The sequence below is a fragment of the Pelophylax lessonae genome, assembly GCF_965119305.1.
Source record: "Pelophylax lessonae genome assembly, chromosome: 5".
In the NCBI taxonomy this organism is placed as follows: domain Eukaryota; kingdom Metazoa; phylum Chordata; class Amphibia; order Anura; family Ranidae; genus Pelophylax; species Pelophylax lessonae.
Genome location: NC_138772.1, coordinates 550,203,481 through 550,230,896, shown reverse-complemented (window position 1 = coordinate 550,230,896; position 27,416 = coordinate 550,203,481). Strand labels below are relative to the sequence as shown.

Below are 27,416 nucleotides of genomic sequence, written 5' to 3'. Positions count from 1 at the left end.
TCATGTGCCGTGCCTCTGTGCACGGGGCCACAAATCTCCTCAATTTCCTTGCCCCGGGCTCCCCCTCTCCTGCAATGATAGCACCGGGACCTGGGGCTGAGGACAGTGGTCTGCGTGGCTGCTGAGGTCAGTCACCGCCCGCACAAGCTGCGACTCGCGAATATTTATTTTTAAAGGGGAAAAGCCGTATGCTGCAGTGACACATCGCTGGATCCCATTGACAAGGTAAGTAACCTCTACAAGGATCCAGCGATGCTCCCTGGCGGTACCCCGAGTGTGGCTCGAAGTTACCGCTTATGGCAATGAAATCCCACCCCGAGCCACACTCGGGAATACCGCCAGGGAGGTTAATAAAATAAGCCGTTCTTTACCTCTCTCCTCCTCTCGGCCTCTCCTCCTCCCCTCCCGACTGATGTCAGTGGGGAATCCTCAGCCCCTCCCACTGCAGGCAGCTGTCAGACAGGGAGAGAAGAGAGCTGGCGGGTTACGTGAGCGGCCATCGGCGCTCTGAAAACTGAAAAGCTTATTTTTTTAAAAACACATACACAGACACAGGGGCACGGGAAAACAGGATTATTAAACAGACCAGACAGGATAGTATAAAGTGGCTTAACAACCACTTTAAAGGGGAAGTTGACATTCCAGGGGGGGGGGGGGCACTTGCCCACCCCATGCGGACGCCCATGGCCACCAAGACAGTAAATAACAACTCTTTATGTGTTGTGTAGTTTGAAAAGTGTGTGGATGCCATTTCCACCGCAAGATGCCTACTAAAAATCAACATCCAAAAAAATAATCTTGAATTTCTGACTCTGTTAACAAACGCATTGACTGCTCAGGATTTTTGCTGGTTTCTGTAGTAGTCTATTTGCAAGTCAGAATATCTCTCCAGCAGACATTAAAGTGATGCAAATCACACGAGCTGTAGGGGACGGCGCGGTGACAAGTGATATCAATGCTTTCGGAATGTTCAAGCAAACAGCGTTTAATGCTGTGGCACAACGTGGTAGTCTGCAGCTCTTAATATGCGAAGTCAAATTAAGGACACAACGACTTTTTCTTCAGGCCAATACATGTCATCATCAAAGCCTGGACCACGTCGCCCCACACTTCACATTTTATTTTTATTTTCTACGCACTTTGGTTTACAGCTTAACATCAGCAGCTATTCGCATGTACTCTACAGACAAGCTGCTTAATTGGCCAATTAGCACAACTGGTGTTTCATGGCCTTGGCTTGGCGTAATGACCAAGACAAAGCCATCACCTGTTTGTTTTGTGCAACCGCTGTGGGAGGACAAAATGATAAAAAAAAGTGATAAAAAAACAAACAGAAAATTGTAGCCCCGGAAGATTTTACCCCCTTCCTGACCAGGGCCTATTTTACGATTCGGCACTGCGTGACTTTAACGGACAATTGCGCGGTCGTGCGACGCTGTACCTAAACTAATTTGACGTCCTTTTTTTCCCACAAACAGAGCTTTCTTTTGGTTGGTATTTGATCACCTGTGCGATTTTTTGATCATGCGCTATAAACAAAAAAAGAGCGTCAATTTAGCAAAAATAACAATATTTTTCACATTTTTTTATATGAAATTCCCCAAAAAAAAAATGTAAAAATCAAAATTTTTTAACATTTTAGGCCAATTTGTTTTCTGCTACATATGTTTGGTAAAAAAAATCGCAAAAAGCGTATTTTGATCGGTTTACACAAAAGTTATTGCGTTTACTAACAAAGGGAAAGATTTTTGTCATTTTTGTTGTTTTTTTTTTTTAACGCATAATGGCGGCGATCTGCGTTTTTTTTTTGCGGTACTGCGACATTGCGGCGGACAGATCGCACCCTTGACTGACATTTTTGACACTTTTGGGGTTACCAGTGACATTACTACAGTAATCAGTGCTATACATATGCACTGTTACTGCAAAATGACACTGGTAGTGAAGGGGTTAACTTTATTTGAGAGGGAGGGGTTATGTGTGTCCCTAGGGGCGTGATTCTAACTGTGATTGGCTGTGGCTTGAGCTGTAGAAACAGGGATCAACGGTCCTAAACAGTAGAACCGTGTGTTCAGTGTTTCTACACAGGGGAGAATGACAGGCAGCTTGTTTACACTAGCCGCCTGACTTTCTCCCTCTGCAGCGACGATCGCAGAGTGACCGGCGGACATCGGGTCCGCCGGTCACACGTGTGGGGGGGACCGTGACCACGCGGGAGCGCGCCTCCGGGGGCGTGCGCTCGCTCCCTAGACCCTCACAGGCTAGCGACGTAGATCTACGTCACTTTGCCTGTGAGGGGCTGACTGCCGACGTAAATCGTCGTTAGGCAGTCGGCAAGTGGTTGAATTCAAACACATTAGAAACCTAGCAACATGTACATACAGTGCATTGCGAAAATATTCGGCCCCCTTGAACTTTTCGACCTTTTGCTACTGTAAGGGTACCCCAAAACTCACGGGTTTCAGTAACATTTTGACTGTTGAAGCCAGATTGAAAATTATATTTATTTAGACAAACATGTAGATAGGAAGCCATGTTTGGAGAGCAATTCCATCACATTACATTCTGTTGGCTTAATAAACATTGCTCTAACTGGCTAAGGTTCCTAATACAATTTATACATTCTAGAGTGGGTGGAACCTTGCTATCTAGTTTTCTGTAAAGTCACAAATGAGTCTTTGGTAACATCCTTTGAAATGCGGATGGTCATTTTAACATAGACGTGTCACTTCCAAAGCTTGTTGGCTAAACAGGTCTTCCAAGGTCGAGATAGCAATCTTAACAGCTGGAGCTGTAAATGGCTTTTGAATACAACAGCTGTTATATAAAAGGACTTCTCACACAATATATATCCAATATATCTGCCTAATTATAAATCCATGTTTCATAATCATAAATAAATTGTAAGGGATTAGCTCGGTGGCGGGTGTGGATGACCCCTTTGGGGGTGCGTTTTCACAGAGAGATAGCCGAGCAGAGGTTGAAAACAAGACTGATTTATTCATGCAATTTACTTCACACAATTGCAAGCGTCAAAACAGCCAAAATAAAATAAAAGACAAAATAAATCCTTGCCTCTGTGGGCGGCTACCTTCTCACGCTGGAACCTACCTAAGAAGTCTTTCCAACCTACTGTTGGGCCGACACTGCTGATCCTACAGCAGACACTCAAATGTCCATTTGTTTGCTTTTCACACAGCACAAACATTGTCCATTGAACATGTCCCTTTGTTTCTTTCACATCAACACATGTTCATTTATAACAGGATCCTTTACTCTTCAGATTCTTCATATTGAACACAGTTCATTTAACAGGTCCCTTTACTCTTCACACTCTTCACATGGAACACTTTGTCTTCTCACCTTTGAGACGTCTTCACTCGTGGTTACCCTCCTTAGCTTCACATCGCTGTAGGGGGTCTTCTCCCATGCTCACCAGCTTGTCGGGAGGCACACATCCGACTGTCCCCCTCTCCCAGCCCACACGGCGACAGGCGGCAGCAGTCCTTCTCCCATGCCCACACGGCGTCGGGAGGTACACGTATGTCTGTCCTCCTCTTCCCAGCTCACACAGCGACAGGAGGCAGCACTCAATAGATTTTCTCTGGACAAATTATAGAGTCCTTGATCTCCTCATTCTGAACAGCTGAATGGTTTTCAACTTCCTGCTGGCTCTCTCTGCAGCCAACACCCTATAGTATCAGTGAACTTTCAAAGCAGGTGGGAATGTGTCTCCTCTCAGTGACTACATTCCCAGATTTACCTGACTTCCTGTCACATACCCCCCCCTCTTGTTTCAACCCTAGGGTTGGGACACATATTTCCAGGCACGCATGTGTCAGGCACTGCTGACTCACTGATAAGCCTCCTATTATCCTCAAGCTTCCGGATGAAACTGTTTTGTCATCTTCATTGACAGATTTCTCATAAATGCCACACAGTTTGTCTCTCATCTCATATACACATTCTTCAACTGCATTTTTGGCATCATTTTGCTCCTTCTCGTTTCTGTCATCTTCATTGACAGCTTTCTCATAAATGTCAGACAGCTTGTCTCTCATAACCGTCTGTCCAATCCACCATGGAGGACCGTGATCCATAGGCAACTCAATTGGGCTAGTCTTAATGTCTTCAACATTCTTAAGACGCCTCTCTCTGCAATCCATAAATGTTTTCCACAAAACTTTGAGAACCTTTGCTTCACTAAGCTTTGTTCCAAGTAGGGACTCTTGACATCCCTCTGTGACTTGAGTTGCCTCTCCATACAGCTGTACACAATCATTGACTTTTTGTTGTAAAAGGGAATGATCTTCCTTCTTGAGCTTTGCTTGCTCTAAGATGCTGTGCAGAGGATTTTCCAATTGAGACAACAGGCTGTCACACATTTCTTCAAAGTGACCCCTGTTCCTTTTCCCAGAGATATCAATATCATTCACCAAACATTTCATATTCATAGGCAGATCGGAAGCATTTGCACTCATCAACTTCTTAAACTTTTCGCCCTCCTGAGCGAGTCGCAGTAAAGGCCTACTATTTGATTTGATATTCAGTTTATATTTCTTGCCAAACTCTTCACAGAAGTAGTCAACCAGAACATCATCAACTTTCCTTACACCAACATAGGGGTTAAAGGCAACAACACAGTTGAACCCAGCGATCTGGGTGGTATCCATTATAGACCTCCTCTCTGCATCAGTGAAGAAGCATGGAACTGCAACACATTCTTTTACAGGTTTCTTCAATGCACTTTCTGCTGAACTATTTGACCGCTCAAGGTCACCTAGTTCTTTTTCTCTATCTGAATTCCACATGGAATGCATCTCAAGATCACGATCAAACTTCTGCCACCCGTCTTTCACCAGTTCCATTTTGGAAACACTCCCTGAAAGGCACTTATTCATTTGCTTCACGTTTTCACCAACAGCCTTAGTTTTCCCCACTAGGTTTTCAGCCTGAACTGAGAAATCACCACATTTCTTACTCAGCTCCTTTGTTTGCTGAAGCTCTAATGATACATTTTCCAATGCTTGAAGTTTTTGAAGGAACGGTTTATTCCAAAGGGGTGATTCAAGCCACATGTCATCACATTTCTGAGGCTCACTCAGGACAGACCCCAAAACACTGATCCTTTTAAAAACTGCATCAGGCACACTATCCCCTCTTTGGGACAGATCCTCTGTTGCCTGGAATTCCTCTTCCAGTTCCTGCAACGGAATCTTCATCTCTTCTACTTGCTGTTCTAAGGCTCGCTTAGACTTTTCTAGCTCCTGAACTCTTTTCACAACATCATCCTTGGAGCTGACCAATTCTTCCATTTCTGTACGCAGCTGTTTGTTAACACTTTCTAGTTCAGCCTTACACTCTAGAGCTTCCTCCAAAGAGCGAGCCAAGAACAGGGCTTTGCTCTCGTTATCACGCACCTCCGTTTCTGCACGGGCGCGTTCTTCTGCATATTTTGCAGACACAGTCTTCTCTTCACCAAGCATCTGATCAAACTTCTTTTTCACATCTTCAACACACTGTAATGAACCAACGCTTTCTTCCATGCGTTTTTTCATATCCGCTATCTGAGCTTGCAATGTTGCGACTTGCTCTGATAGGTTTTTCTTTGCTTCCGCCTCCTTTTTTAATTGTTCCAGGAAGCCATTTTTCTCATCTTCCATTTGTTTGAGCTTTGTGCTAAAACTCAGCCTTTGACACCTCTCTTCCTGTAAGAGTTCCTGCGTGTCTTGCAGCTGCGATTCCAAGATAGAAAAATCTTCCGCAATTTCTCTAGATTTGCTGTCTGCTTGAGAAAGCTGATTTGTAACATTGTCCAACTCAACCTGCAGTCGGTTTGCCTTCTCTGACAGCTTAGCACACAATCGGTCACCTTCTGACACCTTGACTTGCGATTCCAGAAGCTGTGCCTCTACTTTTTCCCTCTTATGTTCACAATCTTCTTTTCCCTGCATAAGAGCCTTCACCTCATTGGCTAGCATCTGGGAATAAGAATGTAATTCTGCCACACAGGCTTCTTTCTCCTTTAACTGCTGCTGGACACGTTGGGCTTCCCCTTTCCAACTTTCACAGTCCGCACGCCATTCATTTACCACATTGCTTAAAGTAGTGAGCTCATACACAGTACTCAGTAATTTAGCCTCTCTTTCACTTTTCTCTTTGTCGTTGAGAGACAATGTCGCTTTCAGAGCAACATTCTGTTCCTGCGACTCCTGCAGGTCTATTTTTGTAACTTCCAAACACTGAAGACTTTTTTCCAGCTGATTACGCAACTCCAACATATCAGCCATACTTTGCTTCTGCAAAGTCTGAATTTCACTTTCCTTTTCCATGAGGATGGTATCTTTCTCCATTATAGTCTCTCTGCGTTTTTTCAACTCGACCAAAAGAAGAGCAGTGGATTCTTCCCACTGTAACACATGAGACTTGAGTAGTTCATTCATTTCCTGCAAGTTTCTATGCTCCATTTTAAGCAATTCCAAGGCTTGTTCCTTTTCTTCCATTTTCCGTTGCAAGGCATCCAACTCAGCCCTGCACACATACTCGGTTTCTTCCAAACCGATGGCCTCCATTGGCTGCTGGCGTCTCTGTTTCCAGCCTGCCATGCTCTCTTGGTGAGCCTTTTGCTGAGCTGCAAAGCTCCGCTGAAAATCCGCATTTGCCTGCTGTTGAGCTGCATTTGCTTGCTGTTGAGCTGCATTTGATATAATCAGATGTTTCAACATCTCCTCCATTTTGAGTTTACTTTTCATCTGAGCACACTGCGTCTCCATAGCAGTTTCATCAGTGTTGCTAGGGACAACAACCTTCCTCTTTAGTAGACTCTCTTTAGGCATGGATGGGGCTGGTTCAGACGGCAACATCCCCTCCATCCAAAGAATCCGGTCTCTCATTTCATCTATCTTTGCATTTTTCAGGCGTTTGGACCGCCCCATCTTCAATAACTCCACAAACAAATTTTTCACAGTCCAGCAAACAATTTTCAGACCACTGTCTCTTCAACACATGTAGTTTTTCTCTCTCTTGCAGGATCTCTTTTCCTGCGCACACAGTTTGTGCAGTCACTTGCACCAGACACAACAAAGTTCATCAAAAAATTTTGAGACCGCTGTCTCTTTAAAACACTTTTTTTTTTTTTTTTTTCTGTCAGGATCTTCTCTCCTGCACACATAGATTGTGCAATCTCATGCACCAGATAAAGTTCATCAAACATTTGCACTTCCTTGCAGGGATCTCTGCTTATGCCCACTGCATACCTCCACCATATGTAAGGGATTAGCTCGGTGGCGGGTGTGGATGACCCCTTTGGGGGTGCGTTTTCACAGAGAGATAGCCGAGCAGAGGTTGAAAACAAGACTGATTTATTCATGCAATTTACTTCACACAATTGCAAGCGTCAAAACAGCCAAAATAAAATAAAAGACAAAATAAATCCTTGCCTCTGTGGGCGGCTACCTTCTCACGCTGGAACCTACCTAAGAAGTCTTTCCAACCTACTGTTGGGCCGACACTGCTGATCCTACAGCAGACACTCAAATGTCCATTTGTTTGCTTTTCACACAGCACAAACATTGTCCATTGAACATGTCCCTTTGTTTCTTTCACATCAACACATGTTCATTTATAACAGGATCCTTTACTCTTCAGATTCTTCATATTGAACACAGTTCATTTAACAGGTCCCTTTACTCTTCACACTCTTCACATGGAACACTTTGTCTTCTCACCTTTGAGACGTATTCACCCTTGGTTACCGTCCCGGGCACACATCACTCCGGGGGGTCTTCTCCCATGCTCACCAGCTTGTCGGGAGGCACACATCCGACTGTCCCCCTCTCCCAGCCCACACGGCGACAGGCGGCAGCAGTCCTTCTCCCATGCCCACACGGCGTCGGGAGGTACACGTATGTCTGTCCTCCTCTTCCCAGCTCACACAGCGACAGGAGGCAGCACTCAATAGATTTTCTCTGGACAAATTATAGAGTCCTTGATCTCCTCATTCTGAACAGCTGAATGGTTTTCAACTTCCTGCTGGCTCTCTCTGCAGCCAACACCCTATAGTATCAGTGAACTTTCAAAGCAGGTGGGAATGTGTCTCCTCTCAGTGACTACATTCCCAGATTTACCTGACTTCCTGTCACAAAATATTTGATAAATAAAATGGCTGCTTCCCTTTTCCTCATCGCTACATTTCAGGCTTCCAACATAACGATATAAAACTGTAATTTTTTGTGAAGAATCAACAACAAGTGGGACACAATCATGAAGTGGAATGAAATTTATTGAATATTTCAAACTTTGTTAACAAATAAAAAACTGAAAAATTGGGCGTGCAAAATTATTCAGCCCCTTTACTTTCAGTGCAGCAAACTCTCTCCAGAAGTTCAGTGAGGATCTCTGAATGATCCAATGTTGACCTAAATGACTAATGATGATAAATAGAATCCACCTGTGTGTAATCAAGTCTCCGTATAAATGCACCTGCACTGTGATAGTCTCAGAGGTCCGTTTAAAGAGCAGAGAGCATCATGAAGAACAAGGAACACACCAGGCAGGTCCGAGATACTGTTGTGGAGAAGTTTAAAGCCGGATTTGGATATAAAAAGATTTCCCAAGCTTTAAACATCCCAAGGAGCACTGTGCAAGCGATAATATTGAAATGGAAGGATTATCAGACCACTGAAAATCTACGAAGACCTGGCCGTCCCTCTAAACTTTCAGCTCATACAAGGAGAAGACTGATCAGAGATGCAGCCAAGAGGCCCATGATCACTCTGGATGAACTGCAGAGATCTACAGCTGAGGTGGGAGACTCTGTCCATAGGACAACAATCAGTCGTATACTGCACAAATCTGCCCTTTATGGAAGAGTGGCAAGAAGAAAGCCATTTCTTAAAGCTATCCATAAAAAGTGTCATTTAAAGTTTGCCACAAGCCACCTGGGAGACACCAAACATGTGGAAGAAGGAGCTCTGCTCAGATGAAACCAAAATCAAACTTTTTGGCAACAATGCAAAACGTTATGTTTGGCGTAAAAGCAACACAGCTCATCACCCTGAACACACCATCCCCCACTGTCAAACATGGTGGTGGCAGCATCATGGTTTGGGCCTGCTTTTCTTCAGCAGGGACAGGGAAGATGGTTAAAATTGATGGGAAGATGGATGGAGCCAAATACAGGACCATTCTGGAAGAAAACCTGATGGAGTCTGCAAAAGACCTGAGACTGGGACAGAGATTTGTCTTCCAACAAGACAATGATCCAAAACATAAAGCAAAATCTACAATGGAATGGTTCACAAATAAACATATCCAGGTGTTAGAATGGCCAAGTCAAAGTCCAGACCTGAATCCAATCGAGAATCTGTGGAAAGAACTGAAAACTGCTGTTCACAAACGCTCTCCATCCAACCTCACTGAGCTCGAGCTGTTTTGCAAGGAGGAATGGGCAAAAATGTCAGTCTCTCGATGTGCAAAACTGATAGAGACATACCCCAAGCGACTTACAGCTGTAATCGCAGCAAAAGGTGGCGCTACAAAGTATTAACTTAAGGGGGCTGAATAATTTTGCACACCCAATTTTTCAGTTTTTTTATTTGATAAAAATGTTTGAAATATCCAATAAATTTTGTTCCACTTCATGATTGTGTCCCACTTGTTGTTTATTCTTCACAAAAAATTACAGTTTTATATCTTTATGTTTGAAGCATGAAATGTGGCAAAAGGTCGCAAAGTTCAAGGGGGACGAATACTTTCGCAATGCACTGTACATATATTAATTACTACACATGACATAACATTTTTACATTTTAGATCTTCAATATTAAATGAATGTATCATAATGTAACATCATAGACTCTGGTTCAGAAAACATCATATAAGCATGAGAACATATAAGCATACCCGAGAGTACTCAAGGTACCTACCCAAATCCCAAGGGGCAAAAGAGAAGAAAAGACATGAAGCACCCGGACCCGTATGGTGGCGTCACAAAAAGGGATCCCACGTACACCAACTCCAGATTGAAAAGGGGACACGTACGCCTCAAAGTCTCTCAATGTTCTTGTATTGGGGAGATATTGTTTTGTATTTTCCACACATGCTTTCTCATGTTTTGGTTTTAATACATTTTTAATGTTGTTACAATAAATTCATACATTTTATTAATTGAGTACCCGTGTTTCCTTATGGGATTATTATTGGCTACCTATAAAGTCCTATTTTCTTTCTCCTTTCCTTTTGCAATATTTGTGTTTGGATGTGGTGCCACATATATTGAAGTCTCGTCTCATATCTTGTGATACAACATGTTTATCCAGGCTATCGTGTTCCACCGCTAGTAAATATTCCAGATCCATGAGCGAATCCATTTCCAGTACCCATTCAGCCAAAGTAGGCACCACGGACTGAAGATCTCCAATGTCTAGGGATTATTACTCAAACATTTGTTTGTTGCAATACATAGCACCTAGAAAGTCCCATTTTTCATGTGCTTCTAACTTATAATTCTGGGGAGGTGGCGCCATTAAAACGTTGGTCAGCAACCCTTCCTTGATTATAAAATAGTAAGAGTGCTTTATAGATGTCTTTTTTTTTTTTTTTTTTTACGTATTTTAAAAGCATGACTTAAAAAAAAAAAAAAAAAGGTAAAGATGTTTAAATTTGGTTCTTATTTTATCCAGGAGACTGCATTGCACCAGGAATTATATCCACATGCACCTCTTTGTGTCCTTCATGTTGAGAGCCATCAGCATCTTCGTGAAAGACGCCGTCTTGTATTCCGGGTATGTTCTGGAGGAAATGGAACGCTTCTCTGAAGAAGACTTGAAATCGATGACCCACGCTCCTCCAGTAGACAAGTCGCAGTTTGTGAGTGATGGCCTATATAGGCACAAAAAAAGATTGTTTCTTTACAGGCGTTTTTTTTTTCCTGATAAAAAAAGATTTTTAATCTTCTGTGCCTTACTTTTCTGCTTTTAAGATGAAAGAGATGCAACTGTGAAAGTTCAAAAACTTAGTAACAAAATAAAAACCCATCAGGGGACTATTCATGTTTATAGCGGAAGTATTTATTGAGTTTTATTGAGTTGCGGAGAAAGAAATGACAGATGAAGGGCTGAAATGACAGAACTGACACTCATGTAAAATTTTTGGTGGCCTCATTTATATATATATATATATATATATATATATATATATATATATATGTATATATATATGTATATATATATATATATATATATATATATATATATATATATATATATATATATATATATATATATACTACCAGAATAATATGAATGCAGCACTAGTGTATATATATATATATATAGAACTACCTTAAAAATGGGAACAAATATTCACAAACACTCCAAAAGCCTTCCAAGACAAGTGGAGGATGTTATGGCTACAAAGAATGGCAACTCTATATTAATGGCCATGGTTTTGTAATAGAAGATCAACTCCGTAATAATGGCTATGATTTTTGAATAGGGGGGGGGGGGCAACTCCATATTAATGGCCATGGTTTTGGAATGGGTGGCAACTCCAAAAAAATGGCCATGTTTCCATGTTTTTGAAATAGGGGGCGACTCCATATTAAAGATCATTAATTTGGAATAGGGAGCAATACCAGATTAATGACCATGACCAATGTTAATGACCATGGTTTTTGAACGGAGGGCAACTCCAAATTAATGACCATGGTTTTGGAATGGGTGGCAACTCCAAATTAATGACCATGGTTTTGGAATGGAGGGCAACTCAATATTATTAGCCATGGTTTTGTAATGGGGGGAAGGCAATCCCAAATTAATAGCCATGGTTTTGGAATGGGGGTCAACTCCAAATAATGACCATGGTTTTGGAATGGGGGGAGGCAACTCCAAATTAATAGCCATAGTTTTGGAATGGGGGTTAACTCCATTGTTAATCATTGTTTAGGAATAGGGGGCAACACTATATAAATGGACATGGTTTTTGAATGGAGGGGCAACTCAATAATAATGACCATGGTTTTGAAATGGGAGCAAATCCATATTAAAGGCCATGGTTTTGGATTGGGGGGGCAACTCCATTCACAAACACTCCAAAAGCCTTCCTAGAAAAGTGGAGGATGTTATGACTACAAAGAGTGGCAACTCCATGTTAATGGCCATGGTTTTATAATTGAGGATCCACTCTGTATTAATGGCCATGGTTTTGTAATAGAGGATCAACTTCATAATAATGGCCATGGTTTTGGAATGGGGGGGGGGGGGGGCAACTCCACATTAATGCCCATGGTTTTTGAATGGAGGGCAACCCAATATTAATAGCCATGGTTTTGGAATGGGGGGAAGGCAACTCCAAATTAATAGTCATTATTTTTGAATGGAGGGCAACTCAATATAAATAACCATGGTGTTTGAAATGGGAGCAACTCCATATGAATGGCCATGGTTTTGGAATAGGGGGCGACTCCATAATAAAGATCATTCATTTGGAATAGGGGGCAATACCAGATTAATGACCATGACCAATATAAATAGCCATAGTTTTGGAATGGGGAGAAGGCAAATCCAAATTAATAGCCATGGTTTTGGAATGGGGGTCAACTCCAAAAAAAGGCCATGGTTTTGGAATGGGGGGAAGGCTACTCTATATTAAAGATTATTGTTTCGGAATAGGGGGCAACACCATATTAATGGACATGGTTCATGCCCATGGTTTTGGAATGGGGGGCAGCTCCATATTAATGGCCATGGTTTTGGAATGGGAGGCAGCTCCATATTAATGGCCATGGTTTTGGAATGGGAGGCAGCTCCATGTTAATGGCCTTGGTTTTGTAATGGAGGTCAAATCTATATTAATGGCCATAACTTTGGAATGGGAGAAGACCGTGGTTTTTGAATGGGTGGAAAACCATATTAATGTCCATGGTTTTGGAATGGAACCTTTGGTCCTATTGTGTGACCAGGGATGTACGTTCAGGGATCGCAGGGGTCACAATTGCGACCCAGCCCCATGCTCCAGGGGGCCCGTGTGGCCTGTAGAGGAACTGATTCCTCTACATGCCGCCCCACCTATCCACCTCCTGCGGTTTTTGGGCCCCTGTGTGATCCCCAGGCCCTCCGTTCATCCCCCACAGCGCTGCCAGGTTCCCCCCCCCCCTCCTGCTGGGTGCTGCAGGAATTCTGTCAGGATGGAGAGCAGGGAAGGGCCTGCTAAAGGTGTCATTTACTAGCCCCTTCCTTGTCCTAATGAATAGGGTCAGTGATTTGTAATGATCACTGCTATTCCTGTCAATTCATTCAGTACAGCTGAGGCTGCAGAGAAGGAGATTGAGTGTCCTCAATCTCCTTTCTCTGTCTCAAAGGTGAAACATCAGTGTTTTTAGACCCCTGATATTTCATCAAAGCCCCCCAACAGTGTGTATAATAAAGTGTAAAAAAATAAAAAAGTAAAAATTGTAAAAAATTTAAAATTTAAAAAAATAAAAAAAATTAAAAATAAATTGGGAAAAAATTAAAACGGTAAAAAAAAAAAATCAAATGGTAAAAAATAATAAAAAAATTAAATAAAAAAAATACTGACACCAGTGGTGGAACTACCAAGATCGCACAGGGTGGCCCTTTATGGTTTCATGTACCGGCCTACCGGGGCCCTGAAGGTTCTAGTTATGCTTCTGAGTGTAGCACAAATTTTGACAACAATCTGTATTGTTAAATTGATCCTCTTTTTAAACATGCTGTTTACAGATCTAGTGATCACTCCAGTGTGGTAATAAAAAAAAAATAATTTATTTATATTTTTGTATTACAAAAACAAAAATAGTTACTCTTTTTGGTTATAAAGTAGCAATGTCTCCTCTCACTCAGCTCTATAGATTGATTTATTTCATTTTACATAGAAGAGGGACAGCAGAAAAAAAAGAGGGGCCCATCAAGTCTGCCCCATTTTTAAAAATGAATATATGATTTTCTTTAAAATTCTTTTTTCTGAGTATAGATCTGTGTTTGTTCCAAGCATGTCTGAATCCACTGTTGACTGACCCACTACCTCTGCTGGAAGTCTATTCCAACCATCAACTACTCTTTCAGTAATATAATACTTTATTATTAAGATTTATTTCCTCTGCTACATAATAATGTCTCCTTTGTTCATCTCCTGCAGGTGGGCTGTAAGGTGGCTGTTACTTTCTTCCTATACTTCCTGGCCACAAACTACTACTGGATCCTCGTGGAGGGACTCTACCTGCATTGCCTCATATTTATGGCTTTTTTCTCCGATAAGAAATATCTCTGGGGATTCACACTTTTTGGCTGGGGTGAGTTATTATTATTTTTTTTTTAAAGGGAAGCTTTGGGATAGAAATGTAGAAGGTGGTATGGTTTTAAAGGGAAAATATTATATATACATGGATCAGCCATAACATTTTGACCACCCACCATAACCATATGGCTGCCAAAACAGCCCTGACCCATCAAGGCATTTACTCCACTAGACCTCTGAAGGTATGATGTGGTATCTGGCACCAAGCCATAAGTAGCAGACCACTGCCTCCACCGGCTTGCCTTCTTTCTGGTGCCATCTCTTCCCTAGGTAAGTGATGCATGCACACCTGGCAATCCACATGATGTAAAAGAAAACGTGATTCATCAGACCAGGCCACCTTCTTCTGTCGCTCCGTGGTCCAATTCTGATACTCGCATGCCCATTGTATGCCCTTTTGGCTGAGGACACGGGTCAGCAAGAACACCCTAACCGGTCTGGGTATGCGCAAATTGGGCCCAAAGTGTCAATATTTTGTGTGGCCACCATTATTTTCCAGCACTGCCTTAACCCTCTTGGGCATGGAGTTCACTAGAGCTTCACAGGCTGCCATGGAGTCCTCTTCCCCTCCACTCCTCCATGATGACATCACAGAGCTGGTGGATGTTAGAAACCTTGCGCTCCTCCACCTTCTGTTTGAGGATGCCCCACAGATGCTCAATAGGGTTTAGATCTGGAGACATGCTTGGCCAGTCCATCACCTTTACCCTCAGCTTCTTTAGCAAGGCAGGTGTGTTTGGGGTCGTTATCATGTTGGAATACTGCCCTGCAGTCCAGTCTCCAAAGGGAGGGGATCATGCTCTGCTTCAGTATGTCACAGTACATGTTGGCATTCATGGTTCCCTCAATGATCTGTAGCTCCCCAGTGCTGGCAGCACTCATGCAGCCCCAGACCATGACACTCCCACCACCATGCTTGACTGTAGGCAAGACACACTTGTCTTTGTACTCCTCACCTGGTTGCCACCACACATGCTTGACACCATCTGAACCAAATAAGTTTATCTTGGTCTCATCAGACCACAGGACATGGTTCCAGTAATCCATGTCCTTAGTCTGCTTATCTTCAGCAAACTGTTATTGGGCTTTCTTGTGCATCATCTTTAGAAGAGGCTTCCTTCTGGGATGACAGCCATGCAGACCAATTTGATGCAGTGTGCGGCGTATGGTTTGAGCACTGACAGGCTGACCCACCCCTTAAACCTCTGCAGCAATGCTGGCAGCACTCATACGTCTATTTCCCAAAGACAACCTCTGGATATGACGCTGAGCACGTGCACTCAACTTCTTTGGTTGACCATGGTGAGACCTGTTCTGAGTGGAACCTGTCCTGTAAAACCGCTGTATGGTCTTGGCCACCATGCTGCAGCTCAGTTTCACACAAAATATTGACACTTTGGGCCCAATTTGGACATTGTCACTTAGGGGTGTACTCACTTTTGTTGCCAGCAGTTTAGACATTAATGGTTGTGTGTTGAGTTATTTTGAGGGGACAGCAAATTTACACTGTTATACAAGCTGTACACTCACTACTTTACATTGTAGCAAAGTGTCATTTCTTTAGTGTTGTCACATGAAAAGATAGAATAAAATATTTACAAAATTGTGAGGGGTGTACTCACTTTTGTCAGATACTGTGTGTGTGTGTATATATATATATACTGTATGTTATTTTCTATCATTGATTTACATGTTATAAATTCACTGCCAGCTGGATATTATAAATCTGGTTGATATTGAGTAAATAAAATGTAATCATTGTTTTAGTTTGAATTCATGCTGTGATGTAGCAATTGTAAAAGGTGTAACAAAGTATATTCTATGGAGATTAAATTGTATCATAACACCTTCACACTCAGGAAACATTGTTTCTATTTTCCTGGAAACTATAAAGCAGGGGTATTGAATTAAAATTCATAGAGGTCTAGTCAGTAAAATATTCCTCCAGCCGAGGTCCAAGTCTCATGTTTGTTCAATGACTCGGATCCTTCACATCACAGCCCCCCCCCCCCCCCACCTCCTTTTAGGCTAGATTCAATTCTCTTGCTGGGGAACATGCGTAAAATTGCATGCATTTCTGACCCGCAGAAAAATGCGCTGCATTTTTGTGGATGTGCAGGGGTGCCATTAATCTCTATTGGCACCCTCACACGTTGGCACCTAAGGCACATTTTTGTGTGTGTGCCGATCCACATGGTGCTACAGCGATAAAAATAAGATCAAGACTTCTTTCCCTGTGCTTGTCATGGGTAGAGAACCCCAATAAAATGATTTGACCTGACATATCACAATCCCATTCTTACATCAGCATCCTCAGTCCCCCCTTAACATCAAAATCCTTCCCTTTACAGTAATATCCTCAGTCCCCCATTACTGTCCTCAGCCCCCCATTAATGTCCTTAGCTCCCCCAATTACAATTCTCAGCTTCCCAATACTGGTCTCACCCCTCAATCAGTGTCATCAGCCCCCTCATTACTGTTTTCAGCACCCTGAATTACTGTCCTTAGCCCCCCCCCCCCCAATACTATCCTCAGCCCCCCAAATACTGTCCTCAGCTCCCCATTACTGTCCTCAGCTCCCCCCAATTACAATCCTCATCTTTCCAATACTGGTCTCACCCCTCAATTAGTGTCATCAGCCCCCTCATTACTGTTTTCAGCACCCTGAATTACTGTCCTCAGCCCCCCCATTAATGTCCTCAGCCCCCATTACTGTCCCCCCCCCCTCCAATTACTGTTCTCAGCTCCCTCTTTACTGTCCCCAACTCCCCTCAGTTACAGTCCTCAGCTTCCCGATTAGGCCCTGTTCACACCTGAGTGTTTTTCAGCTCGTAAAACACTCATCTCTGAAGGTCCAAAATGCCCAACAAGGAAGATCCCATTAATTTCAATGGCCCCTGTTCACATCTGAGCGTTTTGTCACCTGAAGCAAAACGCCTCAAGCTCAAAAAAGCACATGAGCTTCTTTTCTGGCAGATTACAAGCGTTTTTGGTCAGATGTCAATGCCTGCCTCCAAACTGACACCTGAAAATGATATGCTAAGGTGTGAATGGTGCCTTACTGTATACAGCCCCCCAATACTGGTGCCCCCCCCAATTAGTGTCCTCAGCTCCCCATTACTGTCATCATTCCCCTCATTACTGTTGTAAGCTCCCTCAATTACTGTCCTCAACACCCCCAAATACCATCCTCAGCCCCCCAATTACAGTCCTCAGCTATCCCCTATTAGTTCTCAGCCCCCTAATTATGGTCATCCGCTCCCCCCTCACATTACTGGTCTTAGCCCCCACACTTTGCTACAATGTAAAGTAGTGAGTGTACAGCTTGTATAACAGTGTAAATTTGCTGTCCCCTCAAAATAACTCAACACAACGCCATTAATGTCTAAACCACTGGCAACAAAAGAGAGTACACCCCTAAGTGACAATGTCCAAATTGGGCCCAATTAGCAATTGTCCCTCCCCAGTGTCATGTGGCTCGTCTTACAAGGTCTCAGGTGTGAATGGGGAGCAGATGTGTTAAATTTGGTGTTATCGCTCTCACTCTCTCATACTGGTCACTGGAAGTTCAACATGGCACCTCATGGCAAAGAACTCTCTGAGGATCTGAAAAAAGAATTGTTGCTCTACATAAAGATGGCCTAGGCTATAAGAAGATTGCCAAGACCCTGAAACTGAGCTTCAGCACGGTGGCCAAGACCATACAGCGGTTTAACAGGACAGGTTCCACTCAGAACAGGCCTCGCCATGGTCGACCAAAGAGGTTGAGTGCACGTGCTCAGCATCATATCCAGAGGTTGTCTTTAGGAAATAGACATATGAGTGCTGCAGAGGTTGAAGGGGTGGGGAGTCAGCCTATCAGTGCTCAGACCATACGCCGCACACTGCATCAAATTGGTCTGCATGGCTGTCATCCCAGAAGGAAGCCTCTTCTAAAGATGATGCACAAGAAAGCCCACAAACAGTTTTCTGAAGACAATCAGACTAAGGACATGGATTACTGGAACCATCTCCTGTGGTCTGATGAAACCAAGATAAACGTACTTGGTTCAGATGGTGTCAAGCGTGTGTGGCAGCAACCAGGTGAGGAGTACAAAGACAAGTGTGTCTTGCCAACAGTCAAGCATGGTGGTGGGAGTGTCATGGTCTGGGGCTGCATGAGTGCTGCTGGCACTGGGGAGCTACAGTTCATTGAGAGAACCATGATTGCCAACATGTACTGTGACATACTGAAGCAGAGCATGATCCCCTCCCTTCAGAGACTGGGCCGCAGGGCAGTATTCCAACATGATAACGACCCCAAACACACCTCCAAGATGACCACTGCCTAAAGAAACTGAGGGTAAAGGTGATGGACTGGCCAAGCATGTCTCCAGACCTAAACCCTATTGAGCATCTGTGGGGCATCCTCAAACAGAAGGTGGAGGAGCGCAAGGTCTCGAACATCCACCAGCTCTGTGATGTCATCATGGAGGAGTGGAAGAGGACTCCAGTGGCAACCTATGAAGCTCTGGTGAACTCCATGCCCAACAGGGTTAAGGCAGTGCTAGAAAATAATGGCGGCCACACAAAATATTGACACTTTGGGCCCAATTTGGACATTTTCACCTAGGGGTGTACTCACTTTTGTTGCCAGCGATTTAGACATTAATGGCTGTGTGTTGAGTTATTTTGAGGGGACAGTAAATTTACACTGTTATACAAGCTGTACACTCACTACTTTACATTGTAGCAAAGTGTCATTTCTTCAGTGTTGTCACATGAAAAGATAGAATAAAATATTTACTAAAATGTGAGGGGTGTACTCACTTTTGGGAGATACCGTATACCGGGAATGTTATAATTCCTGTAACACGTTTGTTATGTATCTTTACTTATCAGCAATCATTATTCTTGATATGACAGGTGCCTGATTACGAACGCATCTTGGTTATCTTTATCAGCGTGTCACGCGGCAAACGATGAAGGTGATAACTGTGGTGGATATGGCGTCCTAGGATTTTTTTTTTTTCCCTGTAGATATGTGATAATGAGATGTGCAGATAAAAAAAAAAAAAAAAGTCGCAATTTGCAGATTGGCGCTGGCCCCCGCTGGTTCTCTCTGGACGTTGTCAGACTTGTAATACACGCAGTTTGGTTTAAATTGAGACGCGCGTGACAAGGCCGGTCTCGTCCAGACGTGTTTTAATCCTGTTTAGCTGCCACTGGTTGAGTTTAATACGGGGAGCGGGACGCGGCCGGGAAGGAGGGCTCGTTAGCCATGGCAGGTGGACGTGTAATTGGCACCCAGGAATGTGTCACCTGTCTTTTTTTTAGTGACGAACGTGATGTCATTATAGCGTGATGGCCGCTGGCTCTGATAGCGACACAATACGGCTCATCGCTCCCCCATTAGACGTGGTTTCTCTTCTTGGAAGGGTTGTCAGAGGGCTCATTAACACGGATGGATGAACTTTCCCCGAAATACTATGTGGAAATTACATGAAGAGCTCATCCGATACCTTTATCTTATGCTTTCTACTGTGCATCTTAAAAGTATTTACAGAGCTTCACTTTTATCACATTTTGTTATTTTTTTGTTTAATAAGTTTTTATTAAGAAGTTTTTAACCAGAAAAAACAGAAGAACATATAGACACATAAAATCAACCAGAAAAATTATTGGATACAAATCACAACAATGCAGTCAAATGGTAAAGGATGATACAGTTATTCTGGTGAATACTTAAACCGTACAGAAGGAGATGTAGGAGAGAAAGAAAAGAAGGTAGAAAAGAGGGGGGGGGGGCGAGAAAGAAGGAGAAAAGAGGGGGGGGGGAGAGGGAGGGAAACAGGGAAGAGGATTAGGGAGGGGGGGGGCGGCTGATCAGTCCCCAAGATGATAAACCTTCTATGACCTCATAATATAGCAAAAACACAATATTTAGCATCTCGACCAGTTAAGAATCTATACTCTCCCTAAAGGGTGTGAGCAACTTTCGTAGGAGTAGATAGTAAAGTAGCGTAGTCGTCCGAGTGTGTGAACGCCAACCATCAAGCCCAGATAGTATTGGATCTAGCAGAGAGGTTGCGTAATGAGTATGACATGTCCTCCATGCGGTAGGCGTGATTGACAGCTAGCAGCCATTGGCGAACCGCCAATTCAGCCCATAATTTTGGGATAAGGGACTTAGTAGCATTCAGTAGATGAGGAGTTATTGAATTCCTGTAGCTGTAAAGCGGTTCTGTTGTGGAGTGGAACAACACTGTCCATGGGTCATCCGGGACCGGGCATCCCTGAATTTTATGTATCAGTGGAAGTATTGCGTCCCAATATCGCCTAATGACTGGGCAAGTCCACCAAATGTGAGCATGCGTCCCCTGGCCCCCGCAGCCCCTCCAGCAGCGGTATCACATTTTGTTATGTCACAGCCTTATTCCAAAATGAATTAAATTCATAATTTTTCTCAAAATTCGGAAAAATCAATATAAGTTTATGCCAATGTGGCACTACTCCCTTGGGAGCTGCTGGTTACGGATTCCCCTGGGTTACCCATAGCAACAACATCACGGTTTAGCATTTTTAAAGTGCTTGGCTCAGTCATGAAACACTCCAGGGGTTTTGTTTTTTTTTGTAGTTTTATTTGAGAACTTGGATAGGAGAAGGGATGAGTGGGATACTCCAACTTGAATGAACTATGCACAATTTGCTGGGAGGTCTATAGATAATTGAGTGCGGCAAGTCCGCTGCTTCACCTTGTCACTAGCAGTGAAGAAGAATTTAATGGACTTGTATTGCTCTGTGAATCGCTCTTCAGGGCTCAACTAGGCACCCCCTCTATCCCTATTCTTCAGGGTTCTACCCAGCACCCCCTTTACTGTACTTCTCTCTGTGTGAGCTGGCTCCTTGGTCCCCTGACTTCACTGGAGTGGTCCCCTTCCTGGGCCGACCCTTTGGCAAGTCCCACAGTACTCACTGACACTGTTTTGCCCGAGAGACTCTGCCAGCAGCTCCACCATCAGCTACACTGGATCCTCTGCAGCTCAGCTCAGCACCTGGGCCGACTGCCTAAGACCACCTTCCTCATACACAGCAGGAGGAGAGACCAGCCGTCTGCCTCCTCCTAGGACTCTGCCTCCCTCCAAAGACACCCTGTCACATGTCCCCCCCCCCCCCGGCTTTTATGAGCAATCCCAGGATGCATTGCCAGAATTCCCTCCCACTGGGACTCCCACAAATGCCAATGTGTCACTGGCTGGGTTTCCTCCACTGTCCAACAAGCTCCCTCATTGGATACAGTGGGAACACTCCCTCAGACCCAGTGAATCTCACCTGGAAACATGCAATAGGCAACCTAACAGATCAGGCTCCCCTGATAAGCAGAAGGAGCAATAAATGCTTTTTCCTAGCACCTACCTACCTAGGAGGGTGCTACATCAATAAATCAGATGCTGCCTGCTCCCTGATTAGAATCTAGTTTCCAGGCCTCCAGAATGTCAGATCTGAGTGGAGAAAGTTGTTTTTTTATCTTTTCTCTGGGTTTTGTATTTCCCGTAGTTGGTTCTGGAGATCAGAGACTTCAAAGAGTTCACCACCCCCATGTGTATTGTGACAGTGTGAGGCTCTGCCACTGTATTAGCAGGGTTGAAGAAAACACAGTGTTCTCAAAGGTACAGTTTGAGGGGCTCCGGAATGTTGGTTTTGAAAGAAGAAAGTTTGTTTTTCATCTTTCTCTGGGTTTTGAAAATTCCTGGATTGTGGTCTGGAGCTCAGAGGCTTTCGAAGAGCTCACCGCTTCCATGTGTATTGTGACAGTGCGACTCCCCACCACTGTATAAGCAGGATGGAAGACAACACAGGGTTGGGGGTCTCCGGAATGTCAGTTCTAAGAGAAGAAAGTTAAGTTTTCATCTTTCTCTGGGTTTTGTAATTCCCAGATTGAGGCCTGGAGCTCAGAGGCTTGGAAGAGCTCTTCGCTCCTATGTGTATTGTGACAGCGTGAGTCCCCGCAACTGTATTAGTGGGATGGAAGACAACACAGGGTTCTCAAAGATAAAGTTTGAGGGACTCTGGAATGTCAGTTATAAATGCACAATTTTATTCTCTCCTTTATTATTAGGCAGCAAGTGAACATGTTGTCCATGAAGTTAAAAGTACACTTATGATAAAAATTATAGACCCTTCACCCTCAAGACCTTAATCCTATAGAAACGAATGAAGGAAGCTGAAACTTTGAGTTGCCAAGCGACAGCCAAGAGACCTTAACCACTTAAGCCCCGGAAGATTTTACCCCCATTCCGACCAGGGGGTATTTTGCGATTCGGCACTGCGTGACTTTAACGGACAATTGCGCGGTCGTGCGACGCTGTACCTAAACGAATTTGGCGTCCTTTTTTTCCCACAAACAGAGCTTTCTTTCGGTGGTATTTGATCACCTGTGCGATTTTTTGATCACGCGCTATAAACAAAAAAAGAGCGTCAATTTTGCAAAAATAGCAATATTTTTCACATTTTTTTATATGAAATTCCCCAAAAAAAAAATTTAAAAATCAAAATTTTTTTACTTTTTCGGCCAATTTGTTTTATGCTACCTATGTTTGGTAAAAAAAATCGCAAAAAGCGTATTTTGATTGGTTTGCGCAAAAGTTATCGCGTTTACTAACAAAGGGAAAGATTTCTGTCATTTTTGTTGTTTTTTTTTTAATGTGTAATGGCGGCGATCTGCGATTTTTTTTGCGGGACTGCGACATTGGGGCGGACAGATCGGACCCTTGACTGACATTTTTGACACTTTTGGGGTTACCAGTGACATTTCTACAGTAATCAGTGCTATATATATGCACTGTTACTGTAAAAATACACTGGTTGTGAAGGGGTTAACTTTATTTGGGAGGGAGGGGCTGTGTGTATCCCTAGGGGCGTGCTTTCTACTGTGATTGGCTGGGGCTTGAGCTGTATGGACACTGATCAACGGATCTACATACTAGATCCGAGTGATCAGTATCCTAACAGCAAGGAGAATGACAGGCAGCTTGTTTACACAGGCTGCCTGACATTCTCCCTCTCCCCTGCCGATCGCCGAGTGACCGGCGGACATCGGGTCCGCCGGTCACACGCGCGGGGGGGTCTGTGACCACGCGGGAGCGGGAGCGCGCCTCCGGGGGCGCGCGCTCGCTCCCTAGACCCTCACAAGCTAGTGACGTAGCCCTACGTCACTTTGCCTGTGAGGGGCTGACTGCCGACGTAGATCGGCGTTAGGCAGTCGGCAAGTGGTTAAAGAGGAAGTAAACTTCCCCAAAAAAATGAAAGAAAAAAAAACCTGTAAAGACAAAGGCATAACGAGCTAGTGTGCATCACATACTACCTCATTATGAAATACTTACCTTAAAATGAAGCCCCCGCAGTGCCGCCCGCTCAGCAACCGGATGGCCGACATGTCCGGCCGTCCTGCTTCCTGGTTCGCGTCCCCCGGCCAATCATGCACGCGGGAGCCGACGTTTACGGCACTGGGCTCTGAAGAAATGGCACGAGTGGCCGTTCCTTCAGAGCCCATGCGCGCGATGACGTCATCAGCTGCATGCACTGTAAATATCTCCCAAATGGTGCATATTTAGGAGATATTTATAGCACTGTAGGTAAGCCTGAATATAGGTTTACCTATAGGTTAAAGTCTTTAAAGTGGGCCACTTTAAGGATTTAGAGAAGATCTGTAAAGAAGAGTGGATCAAAATCCCTCCTGAGATGTGTGCAAACCTGGTCACCAACTACAAGAAACCTCTGACCTCTGTGCTTCCAACAAGGGTTTCTCCACCAACTACTAAGTCATGTTTTGTTTGGGGATCAAATACTTATTTTACTCACTGACCTGCAACTCAATTTATAACATTTGTATCATGTGTGTTTTTTCTGGATTTTTGGTTGATATTCTGTCTCTATTATTTAAAATACACCTATGATAGAAATTCTATTATAGACCCTTAATTTCTTTGTAAGTGGGCAAACTTACAAAATGTGAAGGGGATCAACTAATTATTTTATGTATGTGGTATCGCTGCGATCATCAGGAGCAGGAGAATTTATTTTGGGTTGTTCTTTGATGGAAGTACCAAGAAATATACAGCTGATTTTTTTTTTTTTTTTTTACTATTTTTGGCCAGTTTTCTTTGATAATTAGAAAAAAAAAAAAAAAAACAGGAGATATACTTTACCATTTACCACCAAATGAAAGCCAAATCTGTCCTAAAAAAATGGAGTATAACCCACCTGGATGCACAAAGTAGTTGTGATGATATGTGCAGATTCACTAACACATGTCAAAGTTGCAAAATTGTGCTTAGGCATTTAGATTTGTTTTACCCTTAGGCGGGAAGAGACTTAAAAAGCGTTCCACTGGCACATTTAGAAGCTATTGTAAAGGATCCGAAATACATTGGACAGGCTCCATTTGGGATAGTAACAGTCTATGTCTAGAAGAAGAGTTTTGGAATTTCTGTCCCCCTTTCCTGGTTTGTGGTTCTGTCGTCTCACCCTTTGTGATGGAAATGTGGGCGATGTCTCTGGCTTGTAGAACCTGCATTGTACACACTGTGTGTGTCACTCAAACTTGCACAGCGCATACAATGTGGATGCTAAAAGCCGGCACCAGCAGCGGAGCCTTGGAGAGAAGACATGGAGGCCGGGGACAGTGTAATGCCCATGCTGGGGTGTGCTACATCAGTCAGTATCTGTAATCCTGTAACGTTTAATAGACACATTGTATCATCATCTCCATCATCGTCTACCAATTGCTGACCCGGCCTTTTTCTGACACTTCTTATTTACAAGTAAAAATCTGTATTTTTTTTGCTAGAAAATTATTTAGAAATCCCAAACATTATATATCTATATAGATATATATATATATATATATATATATATATATATATATATTTATATATATATATATATATATAAAGATATATATATATATATATATATATATATATATATATATGTGTGTGTGTGTGTGGTCGAAAAAATTAAAAGAACAATTTTTAATATAATTTAATAGTAAAAAGTATTGCATCAAGTCAATTAACCACTTTACCACCGGAGGATTTTCCTGCTAAAAGACCAGGGGTTATTTTGCGATTTTTTACTGCGTGACTTTAACGGACAATCGCGCGGTCGTGCGACGCTGTACCTAAACGAATTTCACGTCCTTTTTTTCCCACAAACAGAGCTTTCTTTTGGTGGTATTTGATCACCTGTGCGATTTTTTGATCACGCGCTATAAACAAAAAAAGAGCGTAATTTTTGCAAAAACAACAATATTTTTCACTTTTTTTTATATGAAATTCCCCCAAAAAAAAATGTAAAAATCAAAATTTTTTTAAATTTTCGGCCAATTTGTTTTACGCTACCTATGTTTGGTAAAAAAAATCGCAAAAAGCGTATTTTGATTGGTTTGCGCAAAAGTTATCGCGTTTACTAACAAAGGGAAAGATTTTTGTCATTTTTGGTGTTTTTTTTTTTAACGAGTAATGGCGGCGATCTGCGATTTTTTTTTGCGGTACTGCGACATTGCGGCGGACAGATCGGACCCTTGACTGACATTTTTGACACTTTTGGGGGTACCAGTGACATTACTGCAGTAATCAGTGCTATATATATGCACTGTTACTGCAAAAATGACACTGGCAGGGAAGGGGTTAACAGTATTGGACAGGGAGGGGTTAAGTGTGTCCTAGGGGCGTGATTCTAACTGTGCAGGGACAGGTCTACTAGTGTAAAAACAAAGATCAACAGTTCTACATAGTAGAACTGTTTGATCTTCACTTTTACACAGGGAGAACTGACAGGTGGCTTGTTTACACAAGCCGCTCTGTCTTTCTCCCGCTGTACCGGCGATCGTAGTGTGACCGGCGGACATCGGGTCCGCCAGTCACACTCCCGCACTCCTCCGTGAACGAGCCGAGGCGGGCGCGCCCCCCCCGCTATTGGCTCTGGAAGGAGTGACAGGCGAGCGACGTAGACCTACGTCACTCTGCCTGGCCGGGGCCGACTGCCGCAGTAAATATACTGTGCGCAGTCGGCAAGCGGTTAAACTCCTGGGATATTGATCGGGTCAGTTAAGTAGCAGAAGGGGTTGTTAATCAGTTTCAGCTGCTTTGGTGTTAATTAAATTAACAACAGGTGCACTAGATAAGCAAAAATGAGAAAACCTCCAAAACAAGAATGGTTTTAGAGGTGGAGGTCACTGACATTTTTTTCCTCCTACTCCTCTTTTCTGACTGTTTGTCACTAGTTTTGCATTTGGCTGGGGTCAGTGTCACTACTGGTAGCATGAGGGGATACCTGGACCCTATAGAGGTTGCACAGGCAGTCCAACTCCTCCAGGACGGCACATCAATACGTGTCATTGCCAGAAGGTTTGCTGTGTCTCCCAGCACAGTCTCAGGAGCATGGAGGAGATTCCAGGAGACAGGCAGTTACTCTAGGAGAGCTGGACAGGGCTGTAGAAGGTCCTTAACCCATCAGCAGGACCGGTATCTGCTCCTTCGTGCAAGGAGGAACAGGATGAGCACTGCCAGAGCCCTACAAAATGACCTCCAGCAGGCCACTGGTGTGAATGTCTCTGACCAAACAATCAGAATCAGACTTCATGAGGGTGGCCTGAGGGCCCGACGTCCTCTAGTTTGCCCTGTGCTCACTGCCCGGCACTGTGGAGCTCGATTGGCATTTGCCATTGAACACCAGAATTGGCAGGTCTGCCACTGGCACCCTGTGCTTTTCACAGATGAGAGCAGGTTCACCCTGAGCACATGTGACAGACGTGGAAGGGTCTGGAGAAGCCGTGGAGAACGTTCTGCTGCCTGTAACATCGTTCAGTATGACCGGTTTGGTGGTTGCTCAGTGATGGTCTGGGGAGGCAAATCCATGGAGGGACGCACAGACTTCTACAGGCTAGACAATGACACCCTGACTGCCATTAGGTATCGGGATGAAATCCTTGGACCCATTGTCAAACCAATCAAAATACACTTATTGCATTTTTTTTTTTTTTTTTAACCAAAAATATGTAGCAGAAAACAAATTGGCCTGAAATGTTAAAAAATTTTCATTTTTACATTTTTTTTTTT

At 43.4% G+C, this 27,416-nt stretch overlaps 1 protein-coding gene across 1 annotated transcript in view; it reads left to right on the top strand.

Annotated features, from left to right (window-relative positions):
* PTH1R (parathyroid hormone 1 receptor) overlaps positions 1-27,416 on the top strand; it is a 560,628-nt gene that overhangs the window by 471,581 nt on the left and 61,631 nt on the right. Inside the window, exons 6-7 of the mRNA XM_082258610.1 lie at positions 10,683-10,869; positions 14,158-14,311. Coding sequence (XP_082114736.1) covers positions 10,683-10,869; positions 14,158-14,311 — 341 coding nt within the window. The remainder of the gene's footprint in view (positions 1-10,682; positions 10,870-14,157; positions 14,312-27,416) is intronic.